The 25,267-nt window shown below is 46.7% G+C and overlaps 1 protein-coding gene across 2 annotated transcripts in view; it reads right to left on the minus strand.

The window, feature by feature from the left end:
• Positions 1–25,267, minus strand: part of GMDS (GDP-mannose 4,6-dehydratase) — a 480,820-nt gene that overhangs the window by 84,991 nt on the left and 370,562 nt on the right. For both annotated transcript variants that reach the window (XM_060023746.1, XM_060023745.1), the window contains one exon: positions 7,151–7,269. In XM_060023746.1, coding sequence (XP_059879729.1) covers positions 7,151–7,269 — 119 coding nt within the window. The remainder of the gene's footprint in view (positions 1–7,150; positions 7,270–25,267) is intronic.

The following is a 25,267-nucleotide window of genomic DNA, read 5'->3' on the forward strand; positions in this document are numbered from 1 at the left end:
TTGGTCATGGAGTACCAACTTTTTATATATTGATAGATTCAATTTGCTAATATTTTGTTAGTCCTTTTATGTTTCTTTGCTCTCATGGAATACTAGTCAGTATCTTTCTTTTCATGTAACATTTTTATTTTTAGCATCAGGGTAATGCTGGCCTCATCAATGAGTTGGGAAGTGTTCTCTCTTCTGAGTGTGTACAGAAGGGGTATTACCTTCTTCCTTTCACAGACACAGAGCTACGAAGATTTATACATATTTTGAAGTCACTTTTGGCAATTTGTGTCTTTCATGAAAGTTGCCCATTTCCTCTAATTTGAAAAAGTCGTTGGCAGAAAGCTCTTCATAATATTTTCTTACTATTCTGTTCATGTCTGGAGGATCAGCAGTGATGTTCACTCTTATATTTCTACTACATATCATTTGTGTCTTCTCTTTTTTTCCTGGATAGAGGTTTATCCAGGTTTTGGTTGCACTGATTCTCTCCACTGTTTTTCTGTTTTCTACTTCATTGATCTCTGTTTTTATCTTTATTATTTCCTTCTTTCTGTTTGCACTGGGGTTAATTTGTTCTTCTTTGTCTAGCTTCTTAAGATGGAAGCTTGGATAACTGGTTTGGGCTCTTTCTTCTTTTTTAATGTTAGTATTCAAAGCCACAAATTTCTCTTCAAGCATTGCTTTGGCAGTATCCCACATATTTTGATATGCTGTTTTCATTTTCATTTAATTCAAAATATATTCTAATTTCCCTTGTGATTTCTTTTTAAACCTGTGAGTTATTTAGAAGTGTGTTGGGTGGTAAGCTCTAGAAATGTCAATTAGGTCAAGTAAGTTTACTATGTTGTTCAGGTCTTCTGTATCCACAGGTATTTTCTGTCTACTCGTTCTGTCAGTTACAAAGAAAGGAGTGTTGAAGTACACAAGCATAAAGTTCATTTGTCTTTTTTTCCTATCAGTTCTGTCACTATTTTGAAGTATCTATAACTGGGTGTAGATACGTTAAAAAGTATTATGTGTTCATGAAGAATCAACCCCTTTAAAATTATGAAATGACTCTTTATTCCTTCTAATTAAATGAAGTCTATTTTGTCCCATATAAATATAGCCACTCCAGTTTCCTTATGGTTAGTGTTTGGACGTTTTATTTTTTCATCTTTTTACTTTTAAACTATCTATGTGTTTATATATAAAGTGTGTCTCTTGTAGACAGCATATTGCTTTTTTTTTTAATCAAGTCCAACTATATCACCCTTTTAATTAGAGTATTTAGAGCACTTAGAATGGATATAATTATCAATATAGTTATGACTTGTTTTCTATCTGTCCCACCTGTTATTTGTTCACACTCCCCCTTCTCCCACTTTCTTTTAGGTGAGTATTTTTTAGGATTGCATTTTGACTCCACTATTGGCTTATGGCTACTTTTCATTTTGTTTTGTTTTAGTAGTTTCTCTAGAGTGTGCAGTACATACTTTAACTAATTGCAGTCTGTCTTCAAATAATATCACACCAATTCCCATCTGGTGTAAGAATCTTTGCAGTAATGATGCATTGCTTCCATCCTGTCCCCACTCTCTGTGCTACTGTTGTTATACAATTTATTTACATATGTAGTAGAAACCTCATAATGTATTTTCATTATTTTTACTTTCAACAGTCAATTACCTTCAAAGAAATTTTAAAACGAGGGGAAAACGTTTATATTTTCCCACATTTTGGCTATTTCTCTTGCGATTCATTCTTCCGTAGAGATTCAAGCTTCAAACTAGCATCGTTTTCCTTCCGCCTAAATGACTGCTGGCGATGAACCATCTCAGCCTTTGTTTGTCTGGAAAGTCTTTAATTCACCTCCATTTCTGGGATGGTTTCCTCAGGTACAGAACTCAAGGTTCAGGTTGCTTCCCGCAGTTTAAAGGCGTTGCTCCAGGGTCTTCTTGCCTTGCGTAGTTTCTGGCAACAAAACTTTCCTATATTTGTTCCTCTGCAAATAATTCTATTTTTTATCTGGCTGCTTTAAATTTTTTCTCTTTAGCATTTATTTTCAGTAATTTGAGAAATTTTTGGCTGTTACTTAATTCTTTTCCTGTGCCCTCCCCGCTTTTTCCCTGATACTCTGATTACACATATATTAGATTGCCTGATTTTCTCTCACAGGTTAATCAAATCAAACTCTGTTCCTCTTTTTTTTTTCCTCCAGTCTTTTTCTTCCTGTGCTTCATCTTGGGTCCTTTCTAGTATTATGTCTCTAAGTTTACTAGTTTTTCTTCTGTAGTATCTAATCTATTCTCAATGCCAACAGCGATACTTAATTTTTCATCTCTAAAAGTTCCATTTGGCTCTTTAAAAAACAAATATATTTCCTTATCTCTCCTCACTATACTCATGTTTTTTTTAAAATACTTGACATAGTTATAACAGCTATTTTACCTTCTTTATGCACTCATACCATCATCTTTTTTATTCCTCAGTCTGCTTTTATTGATGGATTTTCCCCTTGGTTTTTGGTCACATTTTCCTGCTTCATGACAGTCCTACTAATTTTTGGTTGAATGCTGAACATTAAAAACTAAGGAAACGATCCCGTTTACCATTGCAACAAAAAGAATAAAATACCTAGGAATAAACCTGCCTAAGGAGGCAAAAGACCTGTATGCAGAAAACTGTAAGAAAGTGATGAAAGAAATCAAAGGTGACACAACAGATGGAGAGATATACCATGTTCTTGGATTGTAAGAATCAATATTGTGAAAATGACAAAACTACCCAAAGCAATCTACAGATTCAATGCAATCTATCAAATTACCAAAGGCATTTTTCACAGAACTGGAACAAAAAATTTTACAATTTGTATGGAAACACAAAATACCTTGAATAGTAAAAGCAATCTTGAAAAGAAAAATGGAGCTGGAGGAATCAGGCTCCCCAACTTCAAACTACACTACAAAGCTACAGTAATCAAGACAGTGTGGTACTGACACAAAAAGAGAAATACAGATCAATGGAACAGGATAGAAAGCCCAGAGATAAGGTGACCATATGTGCCTGGGTTTATCTTTGACAAAGGAGGCAAGAATATACAATGGAGAACAGACAGCCTCTTCAATAAGTGGTGCTGGGAAAACTGGACAGCTACATGTAAAAGAATGAAATTAGAACACTCCCTAACATCATATACAAAAATAAACTCAAAATGGATTAAAGACTTAAATGTAAGGCGAGTCACTATCAAACTTTTAGAGGAAAACATAGGCAGAACACTCTTTGACATAAGTCACAGCAAAGCCTTTTTTGACCCACCGCCTAGAGTAATGAGAATAAAAACAAAAATAAACGATGGGAGCTAATTAAATTTAAAAGCTTTTGCACAGCAAAGTAAACCATAAACAAGAAGAAAAGACAACCCTCAGAATAGGAGAAAATATTTGCCAATGAAGCAACTGACAAAGGATTAATCTCCAAAATATACAAACAGCTCACGCAGCTCAATATCAAAAAAACAAACCATGCAATCAAAACATGGGCAGAAGACATAAATAGACATTTCTCCAAAGAAGACATACAGATGGCCAACAAACAGATGAAAAGACTCAACATCACTAATTATTAGAGAAATGCAAATCAAAACTACAATGAGGTATCACCTCACACCAGTCAGAATGACCATCATCAAAAAAATCCACAAACAGGACTTCCATGGTGGCGCAGTGGTTAAGAACCTGCCTGCCAATGCAGGGGACACGGGTTCAAGCCCTGGTCCGGGAAGATCCCACATGCTGTGGAGCAACTAAGTCCGTGCACCACAACTACTGAGCCTGCGCTCTAGAGCCCGTGAGCCATAACTACCGAGCCCGTATGCCACAATTACTGAAGCCCATGTGCCTAGAGCCTGTGCTCTGCAACAAGAGAAGCCACCGCAATGAGAAGCCCATGCACTGAAACGAAGAGTAGCCCCTGCTCACCACAACTAGAGAAAGCCCACGTGCAGCAGCGAAGACCCAGTGCAGCCAAAAATAAATAAATAAAAAACAAATAAATAAATAAATTCAGTTAAAAAAGTCCACAAACAAATGCTGGAGAGGGTGTGGAGAAAAGGGAACCCTCACGCATTGTTGGTGGCAATGTAAATTGATACAGCTGCTATGGAGAACAGTATGGAGGTTCCTTAAAAAACTAAAGATAGAACTACCATATGACCCAGCAATCCCACTACTGGGCATATACACTGAGAAAACCATGATTCAAAAAGAGTCATGTACCACAGTGTTCACTGCAGCTCTGTTTACAATAGCCAGGACATGGAAGCAACCTAAGTGTCCATCGACAGAGGATGGATAAAGAAGATGTGGCACATATATACAGTGGAATATTACTCAGCCATAAAAAGGAATGAAATTGGGTCATTTGTAGAGATGTGGATGGACCTAGAGACCGTCGTACAGAGTGAAGTAAGTCAGAAAGAGAAAAAGAAATACTGTATGTTAATGCAGGGGTCCCTAACCCCTGGGCTGTGGACTGCTACCAGTCTGTGGCCTGTCAGGAACTGGGCTGCGCAGCAGGAGGTGAGCGGTGGGCGAGCGAGCCAAGCTTCATCTGTAATTACAGCCGCTTCCCATCGCCCGCATTATGGCCTCAACCATCCCCCCCTCCCCCTGTGGAAAAACTGTCTTCCACAAAACCGGTCCCTGGTGCCAAAAAGGTCAGGGACTGCTGTATTGACACATATATGTGGAATCTGAAAAAACTGGTACAGACAATCTTACCTACAAAGCAGAAACGGAGACACAGACGTAGAGAACAAACGTATGGATATCAATGGGGAAGGGTGGGGTTAGGATGAACTGGAAGATTGGGATTGACAGATATACACTATTGATACTCTGTATAAAAGAGATAACTAATGAGAACCTGCCGTATAGCACAGGGTACTCTACTCAATGCTCTGTGGTGACCTAAAGGAGAAGGAAATCCAAAGAAAAGGGGACATATGTATACGTATGGCTGACGCACTTTGCTGCACAGCAGAAACTAACACAACATTGTAAAGCAACTCATACGCCAATAAAAATCAAAAGAAAAAGAAACGTTATGCTTTTGAGTCTAGATTTTACTGTATTCCTTTGAAGAACACTGGGCTTTGCAATGGTCGAAGGCTAAGTTATTTGTATCCAGTTTGATCCCTTTGAAGTTTGTGTTTAAGCTTTGTTAGCCTGGGTCTAGAGCAGCCTTTACTCTGGGAATCAGTCCCATCACTGAGGCATAGCTCTTCTGGAATCTTGCTTCATCCCCTGAGTGAGGATGGTCACTGGGTGAGAACGAGGTCTCTCCATTACAGCTGAAGCTCATGTGCCTCCCAAGCCTGGGAACGCTCTAAGAAACCTTCAATTCCACCTCCCAGGCAGTTCCTCATCCAAGCTCGTGGAATGTCTTCTTAATATTCAGCGAGGACTCAGTGGGATCCTTATGCACGCTTTGGGAACTCTTTTTCTTTGCGGATCACCATGCCACGGGCTCCTCATCGCACGGCCCCACAACATCCAGGTGCCTCAGACTCTGAATTCTGCCCTCCACCTCCTCGGCTCTCAGCAAACGGCTGTTCTCTGTTGAAGTTCCTCTTCCACGCTCCCTGGTGGAGACCATGTCCCCAGGAAACCCGGGTGATTGCAGGGCTCATCTCATCCGCTCCTTTTCTACCAGGGATCACGGTCCTGCACTGCCCGTCGCCCGAACGGTGTTTTATGTATTTCATATAGTTTCCTAGTTTTTCAAGATAGAAGGTTTACTCTGATTTCTGTTATTCCATCATAGCTAGAAATAGAAGTCCCTTCTTATATTTTAAAAGTGAATCTTGGAAAAATGTTTGAAAGATCTTCAAAGAGTTAAACACAGAATTACCGTACGACCCAGAAATTCCACTCCTAAGTTCATAAGCCAAAGAACTGAAAGCAGGGAGGGACTGAAACAGATATTTGTATACGCGTGTTCACAGCAGCAGCATTCACAACAGCCCAAAGGTGGGGGCCGCCCAGGGGTTAACAGATGATGGACAAGCAACACGTGGTCCATCCACACAATGGAATATTACTCAGCCTTAAACAGGAGTGAAGTGCTGACACAGGATGGAACCCGAGGACATCAGGCTCAGCGAGATAAGCCAGTCACAGAGGGACAGATACTGTGTGATTCCATTGATATGAGGTCCCTGGAGTCATCACACTCAGAGACAGAGAGTAGAATGGTGGCTGCCAGGGGCTGGGGGAGGGGGAGGGGAGTTAGGGTTTAATGGGAGCAGAGTTTCAGTTTGGGGAGAAGAAAGAGTTCTGTGGACGGATGGCGGTGATGGTTGCCCAACACTGTGAATATACGTAGTGCCACTGAACTGTATGCCTGAAAATTATTAAAATGGTAAATTTTATGTTACGTATATTTTATCTCAATAATACGATCACCAAAAAAGAACCTTCCATCTGTAGTGAAGGATTTCCCCCCAATCTTTCAAATATTCCAATGAAAATCTGACTTCAAAATTTGTGTAATGCAACAAGTAGCTGCAGCGCGTGGATCGCGTGGTATACAGTGGAGCACTGACCCAGCTGCAAGACTCGGGTGAGGCCTGCAGGTGAGACGGTGCTCACTCAGCAGCGCCACTTCCTGACCCTGACGGCTGCGCTGCATTCATGTTCGACAATGTCTCTGTTTATAGGAAACACACACAGAAGTCAGGGGGACGGGGCCTACTCTCAATGGTTCAGAGAAAAGAATTATGCTGGTCATGTATTTGAAACTTTTCTGTAAGTTTCTATGGTTTCAAAAACTTAAAATATAAATTCAAAGTACTGAAAAAAGTTTGTGTAACTTTTATGTTATCACATTGATCTGTTAAGAGCAATTAGCAACAGTAAAATCCTAGTAAACTGAGTATAAACCATGATACAAAATTTAAAGTTAAAAAAGTAAACACCTTAAAAACATATTTAAAAATTAAGAAGAGAAAAGAAATTTTTAAAAAACTGAGTTTAGATGGTGACAAACATCTGACTCTCACTATAACTGGGACCGAGTCCCTGCTTCATGCTTTACAAGAGCAAAGAGGGAAAAAGACAAAATGCAGGCAGAACAGCGAGCACACGTCTGACAAACGTCCATCAGTCATACTCACACGATGGTTTTTCCGATGTGCAGAAACGACTTCTCTACGAATTCCCGGACGCTGTGGACCTCCCCCGTGGCTATGACAAAGTCCTCGGGTTCATCGTTCTGTAGCATCAGCCACATGGCCTAGAAAGAGAGGCAGAGCCACGTGAAAGCTGGACCCAGCTGCCCCTCGGGAACTATCACGTCACCAACGCACATCACGGACAGGGACAGTGCTAACAGGTAAACCAAGGCACGCAAAAGCTCTCAGGAGTTTATATCTGAGCACACGTTGATTCCAAAGGTGTTCAGGAGGCTCCCCACGCAGGGACAGGGGGGCAAGGCTTTTACAGAGTAGAAGTGAAGCGAAACAGAGCAAAGCAATTATTTGATTATCTGGGAAGCCGGGTGAGCTACTGGTGAAGTTTCACTTCCTCGGATTCCGGTGTGGTGACCCTGGCTACCAAGGGCTAACAGCCTCCTTGTTTAGATGCTTTAACCTGTGTAGACAGACGGTGACGATGAGTCTAGTCCACTATCCTAACCGCGGCAGTCGTGGTTCTCAAACTCTAACGTGAGACAGAATCATCTGGGGACCTCTGGGTACATCCCAGGTGCACAGGCCGGGCAGCTGTTGCAGCACCTCTGTCTGCAGCAGGACCTTGGACTACAGTTCACACGTAGGAGATGCTGAAGAGCGTCTGCACTGAATAACCTTTTCAAAGGATATTTAAGAATCATGGAAGGAAGGCAAGAAAACATCATTTAAGGACAGGTGTTTATCCTCCAAAGTAGGACCAAATATCTTAACAGTGAAGTTGGAAATTTACCACTGCGGTGACACGGTAAAGCAAAATATTCAACAATCCTTAATGGAAAAACAATCACATAACGAACAGCACTTTTAACAAGTTATCTGGCAGTGAAGACGTCTGCGCGGAGTTAAGGTTTCAGTAGCTGTGTTTGAAGGTCAGGGGCTCGGTGGGCGCATCTCACAGACAGGCTTTTTCAAGGAGAGCCAGAAGTCTAGCTGCAGGTGAAAGACCCAGAACAGGGCTCCCAACTCAGCTCAGACGGCTCTCTCCGTAGCAGCCGGGCCCAGAGGTTCTATAGCTTGCAGCCACGCACTGATTTTAAAGGTTTGTTTACACAGACAGAAGATGAAGATTTTACAAAATTAAGTATAGCTGGTATCTGACAGCAGTCTCTTTAGGAAAAAAATCTAAGACAAAAAAAACCAAAAAACAACTCAATGCGATAACCTATAATGAAAAGGAATCTGAAAAAGAATATACATATGTATATACACATATATATGTATAACTGGATCACTTTGCTGTACATCTAAAACACATTATAAATCAACTATACTTCAACAAAAAATTTTTTAAAAAATCAATTTTTTTCATCACTCACACCCACTTTTCCAAATAAAATAGGTGAAAGCAATAGTCACCTCATTAGAACACAGAGTCCCCAATATTATGTGCATTGAACTCTTGTTGTAACATCTGTAGAAAACTATTGGTTGGTGTCTCCCCAGCTGCTGTGGGATAAGCTGAAAACTAGGTTTCTGAGATCAATGGAGCCGCTTATTTTCTTTTAGAAAACACAGTCAGCAAAGTTTTTGCTGATTTAGTTTAAGTAAAGTTCAATTCTTCTTTATTCATTTCAATTTATGGCAGCCTTCTAAAAAATAGAAACGCGCACATTTCTCCTGTACTCGAAGTTTTTTCTTGTGACTATTTCGGTCTATTTCCAGATTGTTTTAAATTGTATTTTTGTCCTGCAGAAGACAAGGCTTTCGGCAATTTCACACGCCTTGGAGAGGCGGCCCCCGGGTGGGACGCTGGAAGCAGACGCAGGTCAGGGACGTGCTGAGAAGCATCAGACGGAATCGTCCTGGCAGGAGAGGGGTTTGTTCACATTCATGAAAGATCTGCAGTTTTGTTTTGCACTGAGAGATTATAGTTGATGAATTTATTTATAACACTTTAAAAATTTTACATGAATTATATTAATAATAAAGCTTGGTCAGTTCTAAAAAGGCACAAAATGCAAGCTGTCCTCTTCATCGGGATGGTGCGTGCGGCCCCGAGGGTCAGACCCTGGGCCAGCGCCCTTGGCTGTTCAGCTCCTCGAAGGTGCCCTGGTCGTGGGCACCAGCAGAGGTGAGAGGTCCCTCTTGGTGTCCGCGTCTTGCAGGTGTCCACCCAGCCTGGAATACCCTCCTCCTCGGCCTGGGAACCCTCCATCCTGGGCCCTGGCATGGCCTGTGTCTCTCCAGGTTTCCCTGGGACGATGGCATAGCACACTGGCTATACTGGCCCGAGCTGCCCTTTGGGCACCTCCCCAACTAAGCTGACCCTCTCACGTGCTGTGTGCACGCACACACACACACACACACACACACACACACAGACGCACACACACAGACGCACGTTTTGGCTTTCTTCAAAATGCTTCCAAAGTTTTTAGGAAAAGTTAAATTATGCTTCTGGCTAGAATTTCTATCTGAACGTTTTTCTGAGGGATTAGTGTATGTGCTTAAGGGTGTTTTACTTGACTTTCCGTTCTAAAAATAACATTTCAAGTAGGTCTTTCAGGACTGCTCAGCTTATTTTATTTCTTTTAAACACTATGTTGGGCTGGAATGGTTTTGAAAAAATCATATTTTTAATCATGTGAAAGAAAGCAAGGGCTGCTAAAAATAAAGGGAGAAAAGACGATGACTGGTTGCGGGTGGATTACTTGAGACACCGGCACCAGCTCCCTGGTGCTCGTTCCATCCCCACCGGGAATCCGGGCACACAGGAGGCCCTCACTTTCACCACAGCTGAGTGCCAAGAATCTGCCCTTTTCTTTTCCAGCCGACCATCCGTGGCCTTTGACCTACCAATTTCTAGGCATTTCCTTTAAAGTTCATCCTGTCCCAGACTCCAGCCTGGGAATGGGCGGGAAAGGATGTACAGCTCCAGATTTATTTGTTATTACTGAATAGTTTACTGGTTTTAAAACGCAGAGGGAAAGGCTTTGTTTGAATTTCCACTGAGCATAATGAATCGTCTCTGACTGGTAAATGAAGGCCGGTGACACTCCAGACCAGATGAACAAGTTGGTGCTCTGCGGTGATCGTGGGTTAGGAATTTGCCACCGAGCCGGGGCCGCGCGGCCCGTCGCGATGCCCAGTCGTGTCCAGCACAGAGGCCCCTGTGTGGGAAGCGCCCCGGCCTGCACGTCCTCACGCAGCTGCACACGCTGATCTGGTCCATTTCTTCCCTGATGGATGGCACGGCCGAGGCGAAGGTTCACCTCTCCTCACCTTCCTGTTCACATGCGGGCCATGTGACCCACGACTCGGCCGGCCACCCCGTGCTCACGTCCCTACCCAGCTCCGGCTTCCGGTGCAGAAACGCTCCTGAGGTGACAGGTTTCAGGCGTCTGCACTCTGGGCCCGTCCCTCCCGGAATGAGGGGCCCCATAAGGATACGACTGACTTCCCCACCTCCTCACACACTTAATTACCTCTGCCCTGCCCTGATCACCAGTGCAAACGGAAACATCGCCTGCTTTTTATGTTTTAATCCATCCCACAGGGAGGAGTGCACCAAGGCTTGGGATTCTTCAACATCAAAATGTCTCCTGATGGCAAATGAACAGCGCAGTTCTCCAACCACGTCCCATATTCATCTTGCTTTTAAGGCATATAAAGTCCAGGGGGAACCCGACTCCACGTCACTGACGCTTGAAGGCCAAGTCTAGGTGGTTATAAGCATCCGCTCCATTTGGATACGTGCTCTCTTGTAACTATACAGCGAATCTATCTGTTTTACAAACCTAGTTTAGAGAAGTCAAAATAAAACTTTAAAAAATCCCCCCACCCCCGCCAAAAAAAAAAAATACTCCTCTCCCACACCTGCTCTTCGGCCGTACAGGTCACGACGTGGAAGTCACGGTGGAGGGGCCTCCTCCTTCCTGGACCCAGGAGCTTGCAGTGGCTCCCAGCGGGACCAGTGGTGGAGAACAGCCAAAGGGCATCACCACAGCCGACCAGCTAGCCTTGATTCCACGCGTGCCTTTCGGGCTGGGATGTGTGTTTGTCTTGAAAACCTGGATTCGACAATTGCTTCCACCTTGCCATTAACCTCCGGCTCAGTATCCAAGCCACGGACACTTATTAACTGAGCTGTCATCCATGAATAACGAGATTTGTTAATCAAGGTTATGTTTAACTATGTTCATCTGACTGCTGCCTTCTCAGTCCTGTGCTTTTGTGCTTTACGGGCTACTGTCATAAAAATAATCTAAACATATACACGTACATAAATATATATATACATATATGTAAATATATGTATAAAATAGGGGAGAAATTCTATGAAATGATTCTAATAAAAATCAGAGGCATGTGAACAAATGGAGATTAAAATTCCCCATAAAGGATTCTAAGTGTGGAACCGTTCACATACGTTTTCTTTCAGCTCTGTTCAGTAGCTGCTTTCATCATGATAGCCTGGTGTTTTCAGTTTGAATCAGGACTTCAAGGAGTCCCGGGCTAGGCTGGGTCCTATGCTTTGTGGGATGCACACAGTTCGGGTTAGCCCGGGGGGAGTACCCCTTACTCTGACATAGTTGGGAAACAGGTACTAAATGACTAACAAACACAACTGTATTGAGAAAATCATCTAGCATAAAATCAAAACCTCAGTCTATTAATTTCTTCATGGGTAAAAATACTGTTGTTTGTGGATTCCTTTGATTAAGGGTCTTTTAGACATTTGAAAAGTACAAAGTTACTGGACAGGAAAAAAACCATTAGGTGATACATTTTTAAAAACACCAAAAATAATAAAACAAATTTAGAAGGCTATCTAGCTCTTGCTATTAACATATCATTCAACATCGATACCAATGCACTGAAAGAGGCCAGACCAACACTTGCACTGCCCTGCCCTTCTGTTCCAGCCAGGTCCACCGAGCTACGAAGTCCGAGGCTGGGGGTCACAACATACAGCCTGAAAGCTCTAGTCCTCTGGGAATCACTCTGACCCAGTTTTCTGGAGCACCATCTGCTCTCTCTGTATGCAGAGTCAGGTAGCGTAGTTATTTATTGATCTCTGAGTACATTTTATCTCTTCCATGCTTCCACGCACTCCTTTTCTTTTCCAGGCACACCAATTATGCATGTGTTGGATCTCTTTTCTTCTGTGTTCAGGTCTGTTACTTGCTGCCCCATCATACTTATCCTTGTTCTCTTCCATATTATTATTATTATTATTATATTATTATTATTATTATTATTTATGTGATGTCCTCCTGCTTGTTCACCTGTTTCTAATAACACTTATTTAAAGGTTTCTTGCTAATGTGACTTCAACCTCTGGAATGATTTTCTCTCTCTTGTCCGTGCCTTTACTGACTACTTCTCGCTTAACTCCTTCATTTATTTCCTTTAAGTCCAGGGTCTGCAAACGTTTTCTGAAAGGGCCAGAGAGTAAACACTTTAGGCTTTCGAGCCACACGCTGTAACACAGCCGCTCAGCTCTGCCGCTGGAGCACAAGGCGGCCACACACAACACAGGAAGAGGTGGGTGCGGCCGTGCTATTTACACAACCCGTGACTGGCCCACGGGCTCTAATCTGCCCTCCTCGGCTTCTGGCAAATGGAACCAAACTGCGCTGCCTGTAAGCTTCTTTGAATCCGTGGTATTTGCCTTTGCTGCTACTCCTTATGGCCCGTATGTGCTTTTGGTCTGTCTCGTTTTGGTCCTTGTCCCCCCTTGCAGCCCCCTCCCCAGGCCCACTCAGCTTTCCCATTACTCTTCCTGTTTGAACAAGGCTGCATACTTGCTGTGGAACCGTGTGAGGAGAAGGAAAGTGCAGGGCGGGCCTGCAGCCCCACTTTAAAGTCCTCCCAAAACCCTCTCTCCAAAATCAGGGCACTCTCTGCCCCGGGACACGGCTGCCCTCACTTCCCGGCGCTGATCTGCTGAGTGTGGGCCCCAAGCAGCCCAACCCCGGTCAGTCTGCACTGCCCCTCAGCCAGGAGGCCAGGCCCCGACATGAACCCGGGTCCCTCCCGTCGTCCTGCAGGAAAGGCTGGGCATCGATAGAGACATTGTCCAGCCCTACGGAACGTCATTGTGTGGGACTTTTAGGACTGGGAATTAATTGGAGCGAATTCTACAGCCAGACATGTATGCCCAGCACAACGTGCCCTGAGTGAGCACATGAAGCATGGTATGTACCCAAGGTTATGGGACCACGTAAACAACGTAGGAAAGAACCATAAGAGAAAACGCACATACAGACAAAGGCTGCTGCTTAATCAGCCATCCCGAAACTCTGGCTTAAGCCTTTTTACTGCTCAGGACCCTGAGTTCAGAATCCGGGAGGGCGGCTCCTCCCTGCTTCCCGGGCTGCCGGCCGAGATGGCCTCCCGCACAGGCCTGGGTCCTCCGTGCTGGACCGCCCCCCAGCCCTCCTCCTTGTGTCCTGTCCCCGCAGCCTCTCACCCAGCCTGGCCCAGCTACCTAGAAAACAGAATCTGCAAGGCCTCCTAAAGCCTCGGGAGGCCCCGCCGTGCCCCTCCATGGACTACTGTGGCAGGCACAGCCCGAATCCAGACAAAGGGGAACGCCCCCCCACCCCCACCCCCGCCATGAGAAAAGCAGTAAAGTCACACTGTGACAGGGCGTTTAGGATGGGCGGGCAGTCCGGTGATGACTGTAATTTCAGCTGTTTCAATACAGCAATGAAATCCTTATGTTTGCCTTTCACATAAGCATTGTTGCCTCTGCTGTAGTGTCCCTGCACAGCTCTGCCTACCTTGCACCGTGCAGTGATGGTCAGGTTGACACTAGCTCAGGGACTCACACCTGGCATACGGGCCCCGACACCATGACTGTCACAACGCACTTCCCAGAAGTGCTGTTTCCTGGAGCCCAGCCGCCTACCCCTTCCAGGTGCTTCCAATACCTGCTCCCACTCACATGCCCGGCGAGCCACCCAGACTTCGCTCCTGGCTCAGCTGCACAGCAGGAAGTGACTCCACGCCCACGGCCGGCCACCTGCCCGCCACTCCCGGCTCGTGGCTCCCGGCCCAGGGCTGCCTCAACTCACCCTTGGGAAGCAGCTCTGACTTCGCTGTGACCTTCCCCTCAAAGCCGTCCTGAGCACCCAGTTCTGCCTCTCGTCTGACTCTGACCGGAGGCGCCCAGCTTCTGGGCTGGTCCTGGGCTCCCTTGAGTGACAGGCCCGAGCCTCGCCACGGACCTCTGGGTTCCAGTACTGACAGCCATCGTTACCGGTAACTAACCCTGATAAACACATCACATTATGTGCATTAAGGGAAACGCAGCGGGACTTTACAAGCTAAGGTTCCCTACAACGGTGCTGCCCCACAGAAATGCAACGCAAGCCACATGTATAACTTAACATTTTCTATCGGCCACGTTAACAAAGGAAAAGGAACGGGCAGAGCTAATTCTAATGCTTTATAAGCCAGTGTATGCAGTGCATCGTCGTTTCGATAGAGAATATTATCAAGGTATTTTACGCTGTTTTCCTATGCACTGAGCCTTGGAAGCCCCGTGCACGTTCTGTGTTCGCAGCACATCTCAGCTCCCCTGGGCACCCCTTGTATGCCCACGAACGTAGGAGGCTGGCAGGCACTCATGGGGCAGCCGGGCCACGGAGCCGCCCCGCAGAGGGAGAAGGGGCCCCCTCTCGTGTGTGTGCTGCCCTCACGCCGCCGCTCAACCTGCAGGGCTTCGTGGGGGCGGCCTGCTCACCCCGGGACACAGCTGGCGGATCATCCTCTCCCCTCCCTCCTTCCTCGTCTCCACCACCTGACTTTTCCTGCAGTGACTACATCGGTGATGCCAACTAGAAGACAGACCTTGAGAAGTGGGCTAACTAGCTCCCAGTTTATGACCGTCTGACTTTTGAATGCCTGTCTCATTCGTGTACCAATGGGCAGTGACACCACACCCCTGCCTCCCAGTGGGAACAGTGGGGAGCAAAGACCCAGAGAGACACTTACGGGCACGAGGACAGCCGGTGCTCAGGGAGCAGGCAGGGGTGCTGGAGTCTGTGTGCATCAGAGCCTCCTGGGAGCTTAACACACAGATCGCCGGCCTCCTCCAGCCCCAGCGAGGCCGACTCAGTAGGCCTGGGGGAGGCCTGACAATCTGCACTTCTAGCAGGTTCCAGGGCAAAGCTGATGCTGCTGGTCTGGGGACCACACCGAGAACCAGCGCGTGCCGTGGTCCTCAGACCTGGAGTCAGACCACCCGGGTTAAACCTCGGCTCCAGGAGTCACTGCATGACTTCTGGAAAGTTCCTAATCTTCCAGGGCCTCAGAAAAATGAGAATAATGGCACCAACCTCGTAGGGTCGCTTTTAGGATGAAATTAGCTAATATATGAACAGTGCCTGGAACAGTGCCTGGAACAGAGTAAGCGCTCAAGGACTATTATTTATCATGATGATGATGACGGTGGCTACGCAGCTGGAGAGGGTTCCTGGCACCTGGGAGAACCTAGTTCATCTCCAGGACCAAAGTCCTGTGTCCATACATGGCATGCAGAGTGAAAGGGTGGAGTGAATTTAATCCCCATTCTGTTCACAGCCACAGACTTTCATAGTTGGAAAGGACCTCAGAGATGCTGTCTTTCAATTCAACTCATAAAAAGGCGGGGAAGCAGCTGAAACCAGAGAGGTTATGTGATCTGGCTGAAGTCACACAGCTAGTTTGGCCGCAGGTGGGACGAGAGCCTCAATCCCCTGCTTCGTTTTCTTTTCACTGCATTACACTCCCATGCATTTTCCTGTGGAAATTCTGCTATTCTAAATGGTCGTTAGGAACAGCTGCGTGGACTTGTGCGGACCAGCCCGGGGACCGGACCTGTCGGTCAGCAAGTATTTACGGAAGCCTGCAAAGTGCCAGGCACTGGAGGATGCCGGGTGGGGGCAGACACGGGGGATGCAGAGCCTGGCTTAGGGCATCCACGCTTTACGCATGAAAAAGGCTCTAAGAGCCCAGCATTTGACTTAAGGGGGAACTTCTGAGACATGAACTCCAGCGAGCCTCCAGGAGACATCAGGCCTGGGAGCTCCGGACAACCTCCGTCCCAAGCAGGCCCCCCCCCACCCCCACCCCCGGCTTGAGCTGGAGGCGTGAGGCCAGAGCTACGCTCAGCCAGGGGCCCGTCCCAGTGCCTCCCCCACTCCCAGTCCCATATCAACGGTGGACACAGACATATTCTGGGCCAATCGGGGTCTCAAAAAAGCCTGTGATCAGAGGCCCAGAGACTGAATGCGCAGGATGGCACTGGGCACCGGAGATGCCTGACTCCGGAGTGGGGGTCAGCGCCCTGCTGAGGCCGGGGGGGAGGCCTGAGGCAGAAGGAGCACCTCAGAGCCCAGGGCAGGACGCCTGCTGGGCGAGAAGCAGGGAGGGCAGGACCCCAGGCATGGGGGGAGCGAGGGGCAGGCGTCCGGAGCACGGCAAGCGACTCCACCGCCCCGGCCTGGGACGTGCCCCAGCGCCCCCTGGGATGACTCCTTTTCCACCTGAATTTCTTCGAGCTGGTTTCTGCTCCCCGTGCCACGAGCTCGGAGGAAGATAGCTGGGGACCAGTCCCTGCATGGGGCGGGGGGCAGCCATGCATCAGTGCCGAGAAGGCAGGTCCAAGGGGTAAGGCAGCACCCGGGCCCCAGAATCCTCAGGGAGGAGGGAGGAACGCCACGTCCCCGAGCCACCGGGACCAAGGGGTGACCGCTGACCGCTGGCAGGAGCGGGCAGGCGGCGGGCACACCTCGCGGCGGGAGGGCTCTGAGAACCCTCATCCGTCTGCTCCTAGACCCACGAGCGCGGCGCCTGCCCGTCCAGCATCCCTGAGGACCTCGGCCCGGCACACGCAGCATCCTTGTCACCGGCGAGCTGGTGCCCATTCAACACATTCATTGAAACTCATTTCAAATGTGTTTCACCACAGCATCCTGATTCACAGAAATCAGGATTTCAATTTAAGAGTCACTCTACCCTCCATACTCTTAAAACTACGCTTGGATAGATTTAGACTTAATCATTCTGCCTTTAATTTCTGGTTGCTAAATACAAGAACACCCCAACAGAAACACCATGTAAGCTTTGACCTTCTGGGAGGTTAAGCTGCTCTTTTTAACCTGGTCTTGCCCATGACTGTAATGTTTCTGTTATCATAATTATTTCCTAGATGCTGACTCAGTAGTGTCCTTGATTGAGAGAGATGGGAAGGGAAGCTAGTTCTATTTAAGAAAAACATTTCTTGTAGCAGTAATATTTGAGCCTAGTGACACGGGAGGAGAGAAATTCCACTACATATAAAAAACCCAGTAATTTACAGACTACATCCCCTCCACACTGCTGAAAATTAAACCAAAAGCTCCTTTATGTTCTTCAAATTAAAAAAAAAAATCAAGAGAGCTCCTAAAAGTTTGATTATTTTAAAAACACATAGATAGTGACAGATTTTTTTTTTGAGTCTTTATAACTTTAGATGAAATTTAGAAAATCAGGCCTTTGATAAATTGAATTAATATTTTCAAAATAGTTAACATAACAAGTCTTTAAATATTCTAAAGTGGCCCCCCACCCCAAAAAAGAAAATAAAAACCAAACAAAAACTTGAGAGAAGCTTAACTCAAATTGCTAGACTATGGAGAATAAACCTGTATTTTTTGGTGACTAGAATTTTCTGTAGTCTGACAGTACCAATGACTGCTCAAGTCCCATGATTAAGAATAAAAAGCTGTCTAATCCCGTGAAGAACCAGAAGCGGTTCTCCCGGCAAACGCTGACGGTCAAGGGCTGAGGGGCATCTTTTCTGTTAACACAACACAACATTCTCACACGCATCTCATATGAACGGACAATGTCTTCACTGTCCTCCTGAACACTAATTCGGGGTTGTATTTTTCTGCTGTGTCAACGAGTGTCAAAATATTGTTCTTCCAATACATGAAAGTATCTGCGTGGAGCTTTATGACTGATCTTGAGATGTTAGCCAGAGGCAGAATAAAACAGAGCCGCTCCAGTTGGGAAATCTCCCTGCGACGAAAAGCAAGAGTCTTTAACATATTCTGCCTTTCTGCCAATTTTTTTTTTTCCAACTGCACAATGGTTTATTTACCCCGCAATTGGTGAAATTAAAAGTAATATCGGACACAACAAAACTATATTTCAACAGTAAGACCCAAAGGATTCCATTTCCCTGAAAATGAAACAGAAAGTTTTCAAGGAGGAAGACAGAAACTCCAAGAGGAAATTCTAAGAGCCTGACATGAATTAATATACAAACCATATCAACCGATTACAGGAAAGCCAAGAAACACTGTGCATCTCAACTATGAACGGAGAGACTTTTTCTAAGTCATGCATCTCTGCATCATCTCATCCTTAGATGTGCAGTGGCCTACCACTATCTGCATTTATCCCAGTTATTAAGAAAAGCAGGGCCACCACATTTTCTGTCTCTCCAGAATTGAAGAGCCCACAGCCAGGCATCTGATGGGTTTTCAATTCTGTTCTTTCCCTCCTTCCTACTAACTAACGGGCCACGGTGGTTCTGACGGAAAAGACACCGTGTCCTCTCACAGAGGCGCTGGTCCGGCTGATGGGTTACTCACTATGAAACTGAGGGATGGGCCCAGCTGCTGCCCGGGCAGAGCAGTCCCAGAGCTCGGTGCCAGGACAGGCCCAGCGAAGGCCACACTTGCACCACAGAAACCAGACCAGCCTTTTGAGTCAAGTGTCGGCTTGCAGACAAGTAACTACATCAGCTCTGAAACAACCACCACAATGTTCTCATTGATCACGAAGGCTCGTGACGCAAGGCTTGGCAGGGAGGGGATCTGCACTGGTTCCCTCGGCCCAACTTTCCGAGAAGCAGGGCGCTTGGGGTGGTGTTTACGGAAGACAGATGTTTCTCCGTGATTGACGCGAACCTTCCCGGGAAGGTGTGCAACGTGCCGGGTCTTCGGGATGAACTGAGTCTGCTGGACGTCCATGTATGTGCTAGCGTTTCCACTGCACTGCACTTACCAAGGGTAAAGGGTGCTTGGAAAGCTGGCGGCTGATAACATCTCAAAGCTAAATGTGAAGTGATCTGCTGGAGTTTTTCCTTTTCTGTGAGACACTAGGTAATGCTGATAATTTTGTTTTTAAATCAATGTTGTTGATTTAAGAACAGTTACTGAACATTTGCTCCAAAAATCATAAATCAAGAGGCTAGTAATTTTCAGGCAGGAACATGTGTGCAGGCAGAATATTTAGTGTCCTTTTACTGCTCTTGAAAATAAGCCAGTGTGACGATCACACTTTCTGCTCAATCCACACCGAATCTCCAGTTCCCATTTTTACGAAATTCCTTCTAAAATCACAGAGGGACAGATAAAGGGGACACACAGGGAGGTGCTGCTGGACCAAAGCCACCGGGCCGACCCCAGACCAGACAGCGGATAAGGAGCCCTTCCCACCCGGCCCTCCACTGTCAGCCAGAGCGAAGCCTCGTAAGAAGAATGAAGAAGAACAAATTCAATTCAGGGTCCAGTGAAAGGATCACACGAGTGGGCTGAAGCATCAGTGAACAAAGTCTCCAAGGAAGTCGGCTCTCCCCAGACACGGAGAGAAATCCCGTGCCCCCCACCACGGGTGGCCCCACAGGACTGGTGGGCGGGGCATGAGCCCGGGGCTGCCCCACTGCCCCTACCCCCGGCGCCTGTGCCTCTGCATGCCTGACTCCAGGACACAGAGGGCGGAAAGACAAGAGAGCTCATGCCTCTCGTGGAAGCTCTGGGCTGGGAACAGCCTGGCAGCCCAGCCGGGATGGCGCAGGGCCACCTCCCAGGCGACCAGAACGAGCATCTCAGTCCCACGAGTCACCTTGGTCTCTGACTCCGTGTTAGGTCAGGACCTCTGAGAAAAGAGATGGGTTTGGGGCGCTTGCCTCTAAGAGCGAGCGGTGTCCCCCAGTTGGGGAAACCACGTCACCTGCTGGGCCCCTGACCTGCTTTAGCAGAGACGCCCCTCTTGGCGGCCCGTCCGGAGGGTCCAGGGGGAGCAGGGACAGCACCCAGCTGATGCCAACTCGTCCTGCTGCTAGAAGTGGAGGCTGAGGACGAAGGAGCACAGGAAAAAGAGTGAAAACACTGACCCTGTTCCCAGCAGCACTGGGCGCTGGCAGGCGAGGGACCTTTCTGTGATCCGCTGTCACCTTTTTACAAGGTGGGGCAACTCCATAAGCTGAGCCTGTGGTGTGAGGCCCACACACCCAGCGCCCCCAGACAGCAGGGCCACAAGGCCTCGCACAGTGATGCGTCTTCCCAAGCCAAGTGTTCTATAGGAAAATGGGCCATCAAGGACAGTCTCAAGGTTACGTAGTGAAAAGAACGCGGACAGAAGCCCTCGGGCTCTGGGCCTATCACGCCAGGCAAGTCACTTACTTCACGTTTGGTTTTCTCGCGCGCCACGGGGTTTAGGGATCCTATCAGCGCATCTCTTGAAAGCGCTTTGTGATCTACAAAACGTTACTGCTATTACAAGGGATAATATCATCAGCGAAAACGCCTGGCTAATGCTGAGGAGATCACAGATCCATCACGATCACCGAGATACAACGTGATGATTCCACAGCCCGTTATCACTCTTAACACGAAAACACAGCATTTTTCAGAGCACTAATTCTTTTAAAAAAATGTGTTTTAGAATGGAAATCTGCAATTTCAACATTTCCATCCTTAAGAATTTCTGATTCCTTGCCCAAAGCAGGTCGGCTATATGCAAGTTTTGAAAGAGTATAAAAATCCTGGTAGGGATTTCCCTGGTGGCACAGTAGTTAAGAATCCGCCTGACAATGCAGGGGACAAGGGTTCAAGCCCTGGTCCAGGAAGATCCCACATGCCGCGGAGCAACTAAGCCCGTGCGCCACAACTACTGAGCCTGTGTGCCACAACTACTGAGCCTGCACTCTAGAGCCCGTGCTCCGCAACGAGAAGCCACCGCAACGAGAAGCCCGTGCACCGTAACGAAGAGTAGCCCCCTCTCACTGCAACTAGAGAAAGCCCATGTGCTATGAAGACCCAACGCAGCCCAAAATAAATAAATAAAATAAAACATTTTTTTAAATCCTGGTAATTTATATATTTGTCTTATGAGTGCGTTTCCGCTATTTCAGGAAAATAAATCCGTGCTATACAGGTAGATATTTCAGGGGAGCTTGAACTCATTTCTCCTAGATAGTTAGCTTCATTCACTATTGTTCGCGTTCCTTGGTGTTATACTGTTCCCAAATAGTCAACAGTTGTTGACAGAAAAACAGATGTTTTTCCAACATTTCTCAAGGAAGTAGAAAAGCCCATAAATAGAGCCTGAACTGAGGCGTGAGCAGAAGATTTCAACTAATGAAATCTTGAAACAAACAAACAAACCTTTTAAAACAAATCAGTTAACTGGAGAGTGTGCTGTTGGGGACCGGATTCCAACGTAAGTATAACAAGAAGTCTAATGCCATCTTTCATTCAACAGCATTGTCCTAATTATCTTGGTCTACATGTCTCCAAACTTTACTGTTTATTTCGGCGTAAGGAGCTCCCGCCTCCACCACCTCTCCTCCTGGGGGGCGGAGGTGTCACCAGGGTGGGAACAGAACCCATGGACAGGCAGCAGGAAGGCAGGGCTCTGAGAAACCCCTCCAACCAGAGACGAGGGCCCTGGACAGTGTGCCAGAGAGGGGGTCAAGGTGGGGGCCCAAGAAATGTTCATCGGCCATAGTTCTCATGAAAATAATCAGAAGGATTTCCCTAACGTTTCTTATAAAGCACATTAATTTCACCATCTTATTTTACGGATGGAGAAACTGAGAAGGGCTGGGGAATGACCTTCCAAAGGTCGTGGCTGCACAACAAGGAACAGAAGGCAGATTTCCTGACCCTGGGGCCGGTTTCCACCCGGTCCACCCCGTCTGCATGAAACGGCAGGAGCTGAGGCTTGATAAGCGGCTGCCTGAAGACACCCCCTGTACCAGCCTCTCCAGCCCCGTGACTGCACCCCCCAGGCACACGCCGGCCTAGGACACCGCCAGCACGCAAGGGGCTCGCGCAGTCACGTCCCAGGCTCAACGTGGGGCCCTCCTCCTTTCCCAGTTTCCAGCCTGAATGTCAAGGGGTCCTCCGAGATGCCCCCAGGGTCTCCTCTCTCCGGATGTCCAGCGCACACGTCCTCCGTCACAGCGGTCAGACCGGCCCACAGACTCGCTGCGCTTTATGAAGATGATGGAGATGGAGGCGGGGTGATTATCTGAAGGACCCTTGTCTTTACAAAGGGAACCTCTACACAGAACCTGAGGGTCTGTGACACACAGCCCCTCTGAGGGCAGCAACATGTTTGATTCCATGATTAATTCTGTTTGACAGAGACACTAGGTTAAGTTAGGAAACCTAAGCTACTATGTCTTGAATCATTGGAAACTGAAAAGTGGCAAAGATCACAGAACTTTCGAGAGTTGGGAAATTTGTTTCAGGTTTTGGAGGTAAGGAAACTGGGCTCCATCGAGACGTTCCAGACGGCGAGAGGCAGGCCTGGCGCTGGGGCCCGCGTCCACCTCCCAGGCCAGCCGCCTTTCCAGGCTGCCATGAGGAGACAAAGGGCCCTGAGAGTCACAGTGTAGGTCAATGAAGAAATGAGTGTAATATTTAAGTATCTGCTCTTACACAAAAAGCAGGAAGGACTTTCCGGTGAGCAAGGTACTTTACTTTGAAAAGTGATTTCTCTTTTTTAACACAGCACTGGAGAAAGAGTCCAAGACAGCTTCACAACTCCAGTGCCTTCAGGGGCCCCGGCTGGGTTCACCCCTGGTGGCTTGCAGAGGACATTCCCTTGCAGAAGGGTCTGTGAGCACTTGCGGGCAGAAGACGGTCCCCGTACGGGGATGTGGAAGGAGCCTCGCCGGGTCTTCTGGTTATATCAGAGAAGTCATACATCTGAAATGCTGAAAGCTGAGAGTTTTGTTTAAAAAAAAAAAAAAAAAACTCTCAAATTTTAACTGTTAGCTAAAAAAGAAAAGAAAATTTTAAATATTGCCTGGACTAAACAAAGCATAGCCGTGGCCCAGCTCTGATGCAGGCGGTAAGGACCCCAGTAGGAGGATCTGTTCTTGAGGGTCCCACTCGGGTGTCGGGTCGAGCAGGACCTTCAGACTCTCCTCACGTGGCCGCTGCCAGGCACGCCGAACTTCACTCACTTCACAGGAAAACAAGGGACGAGACAGGAAATGTGGCTTCTCGGTTTGTTTACAGTATAGGATACTCTCCTTTCCCACTTCTTCTGAAATCCTTCATATAGGAAACGTAAACCACAGAGAGGATATAATTTTAAAACCAGAAAGATATTTTCCAACGCCCCCTTGCCCCAAATTTCATTAAATGCACAAGAGAAAACATCCTTTGCACGATAGCTAATATCATCACAAAGTAATTAGTCGCAGAGGTCCTACAAAAAACCCACCACCTACCACCCTTCAATTTCGGTCACCGAAAATCAGGGAGTTCGTTATTTGGGGACTAGGAATACCAATTCACCTAATTTAAATTGGCGGCTAGGAAAGAAGAAAAATAGACAAGCCAAATCGGGCCCTGCTTCCCCGGGCTCTTCCCGCCTTCGTGGACGTACTTCAGACGGCAAACGACAAAGACGGACAGTCCTGTCCTGGGCCTCCCCCGGCCCCCGGACTGGCCTTCCCGTGCAGCCAGACAGGCTGACAGAGATGTCAGGCAAGTGCTGAAAGGGGACTCGAGCATCTGGCGGCGAGTCTGGAGCAAGTTTCGCTGCAAACTCTCTGGGGGCTGCCGCACTCCAGTTTCTCAGGAATGCTTCATGCCCCTCGTCCCTCTCGGAGAGGTCAGGGAAGCCTGTGACACCCCCGAGGGCACGGCCGGACTAAATTAGCATGAGATAACTTGGACTCTCTTCCAAACATGAAAATACAAGGGACGGAATTTCATTAAAAGCAGAAGACGACATGATCCAAGTTAATCCCGGCTCTAAGCTGCTGTAGAAACCGGTGTTTACGTTCCACGCTCCTCCCTGGGGCAGAGGTCACCGGCCACCACGCCGGCCACGCCAAGTGTCCAACGTGACCTCGGCCGATGGAACCTTCGTTTCACAATGATGCTAAAAAGTGGGTTTGGGGGCGTTAAAATGAGTATTCAGCCTATTTACGTGTGACTCTATGAAGCGGTAAGATCCCGAGGTCAAAAATAAACATTTCAGTACTTCAACCTTTCAATATCTTTTAAATCAGGAAACAGGAAACTTTAATAGGTAACATGAGCCATTAACCATATGTAAGTGTGTAAACATGGGAATATCTAGTGTCAATTTAGTAAGGCATATAATGTCAGAGACGTGCTTTCTATTATATCTACAAATATTTGAAAGAACACATTGTAAATATTTAGAATGATGGTATAATTAATGAGATATGTGCAAAAAGTGCAAGGATCACACTTCATCATTTGCTGCTAAAAAATTTAATTGGAAGGACAGCTCTTAAAAAAGTATCCATGCATCAGTGTATCCTGTCAATAGTATGTGACCAAAAAGTAGTAAAAAATTCAAACCTGGCTGCTTATTTTGGGGCCCTTCTACGTCAGCCAAGGAAGGGCAATGTTTGCTAATTCTTTGATGAATAAATGATTCTCATTAGCTACTATACCATAACGTAAGGTATTTGCTTTGACTTAAAAACACTTCTGCTTCTTTCAAATAGTCATAATTTGTGAAAACTGGCACTTTATTATCAACTATTATTCCTCTGCTGACATTTTGCAGACTAAAAGTTATGCTGCGCACTTCTAAACATTTTTGTGCACTTTTAGACATTTTTCACTTCGCACTCCTTCTGACATTACTTGACTTTATTGTAGAAGATGAGAGGTGTACAAGGATAAGCCCTGGATGAGGGACAGTGGCTTACTTTGTCCGATTCTACTACATGTTACGGCAAAGTACTCAGTGATAAAAATTATACTTTACATTAGCTTATGTACTGGTGTGAGTACGTCCTAGGAGAGTCCTCTGTTTTGACGTTGTGATTCTTTG

The sequence above is a fragment of the Delphinus delphis genome, chromosome 10 (genome assembly GCF_949987515.2).
Source record: "Delphinus delphis chromosome 10, mDelDel1.2, whole genome shotgun sequence".
Classification (NCBI taxonomy): Eukaryota; Metazoa; Chordata; class Mammalia; order Artiodactyla; family Delphinidae; genus Delphinus; species Delphinus delphis.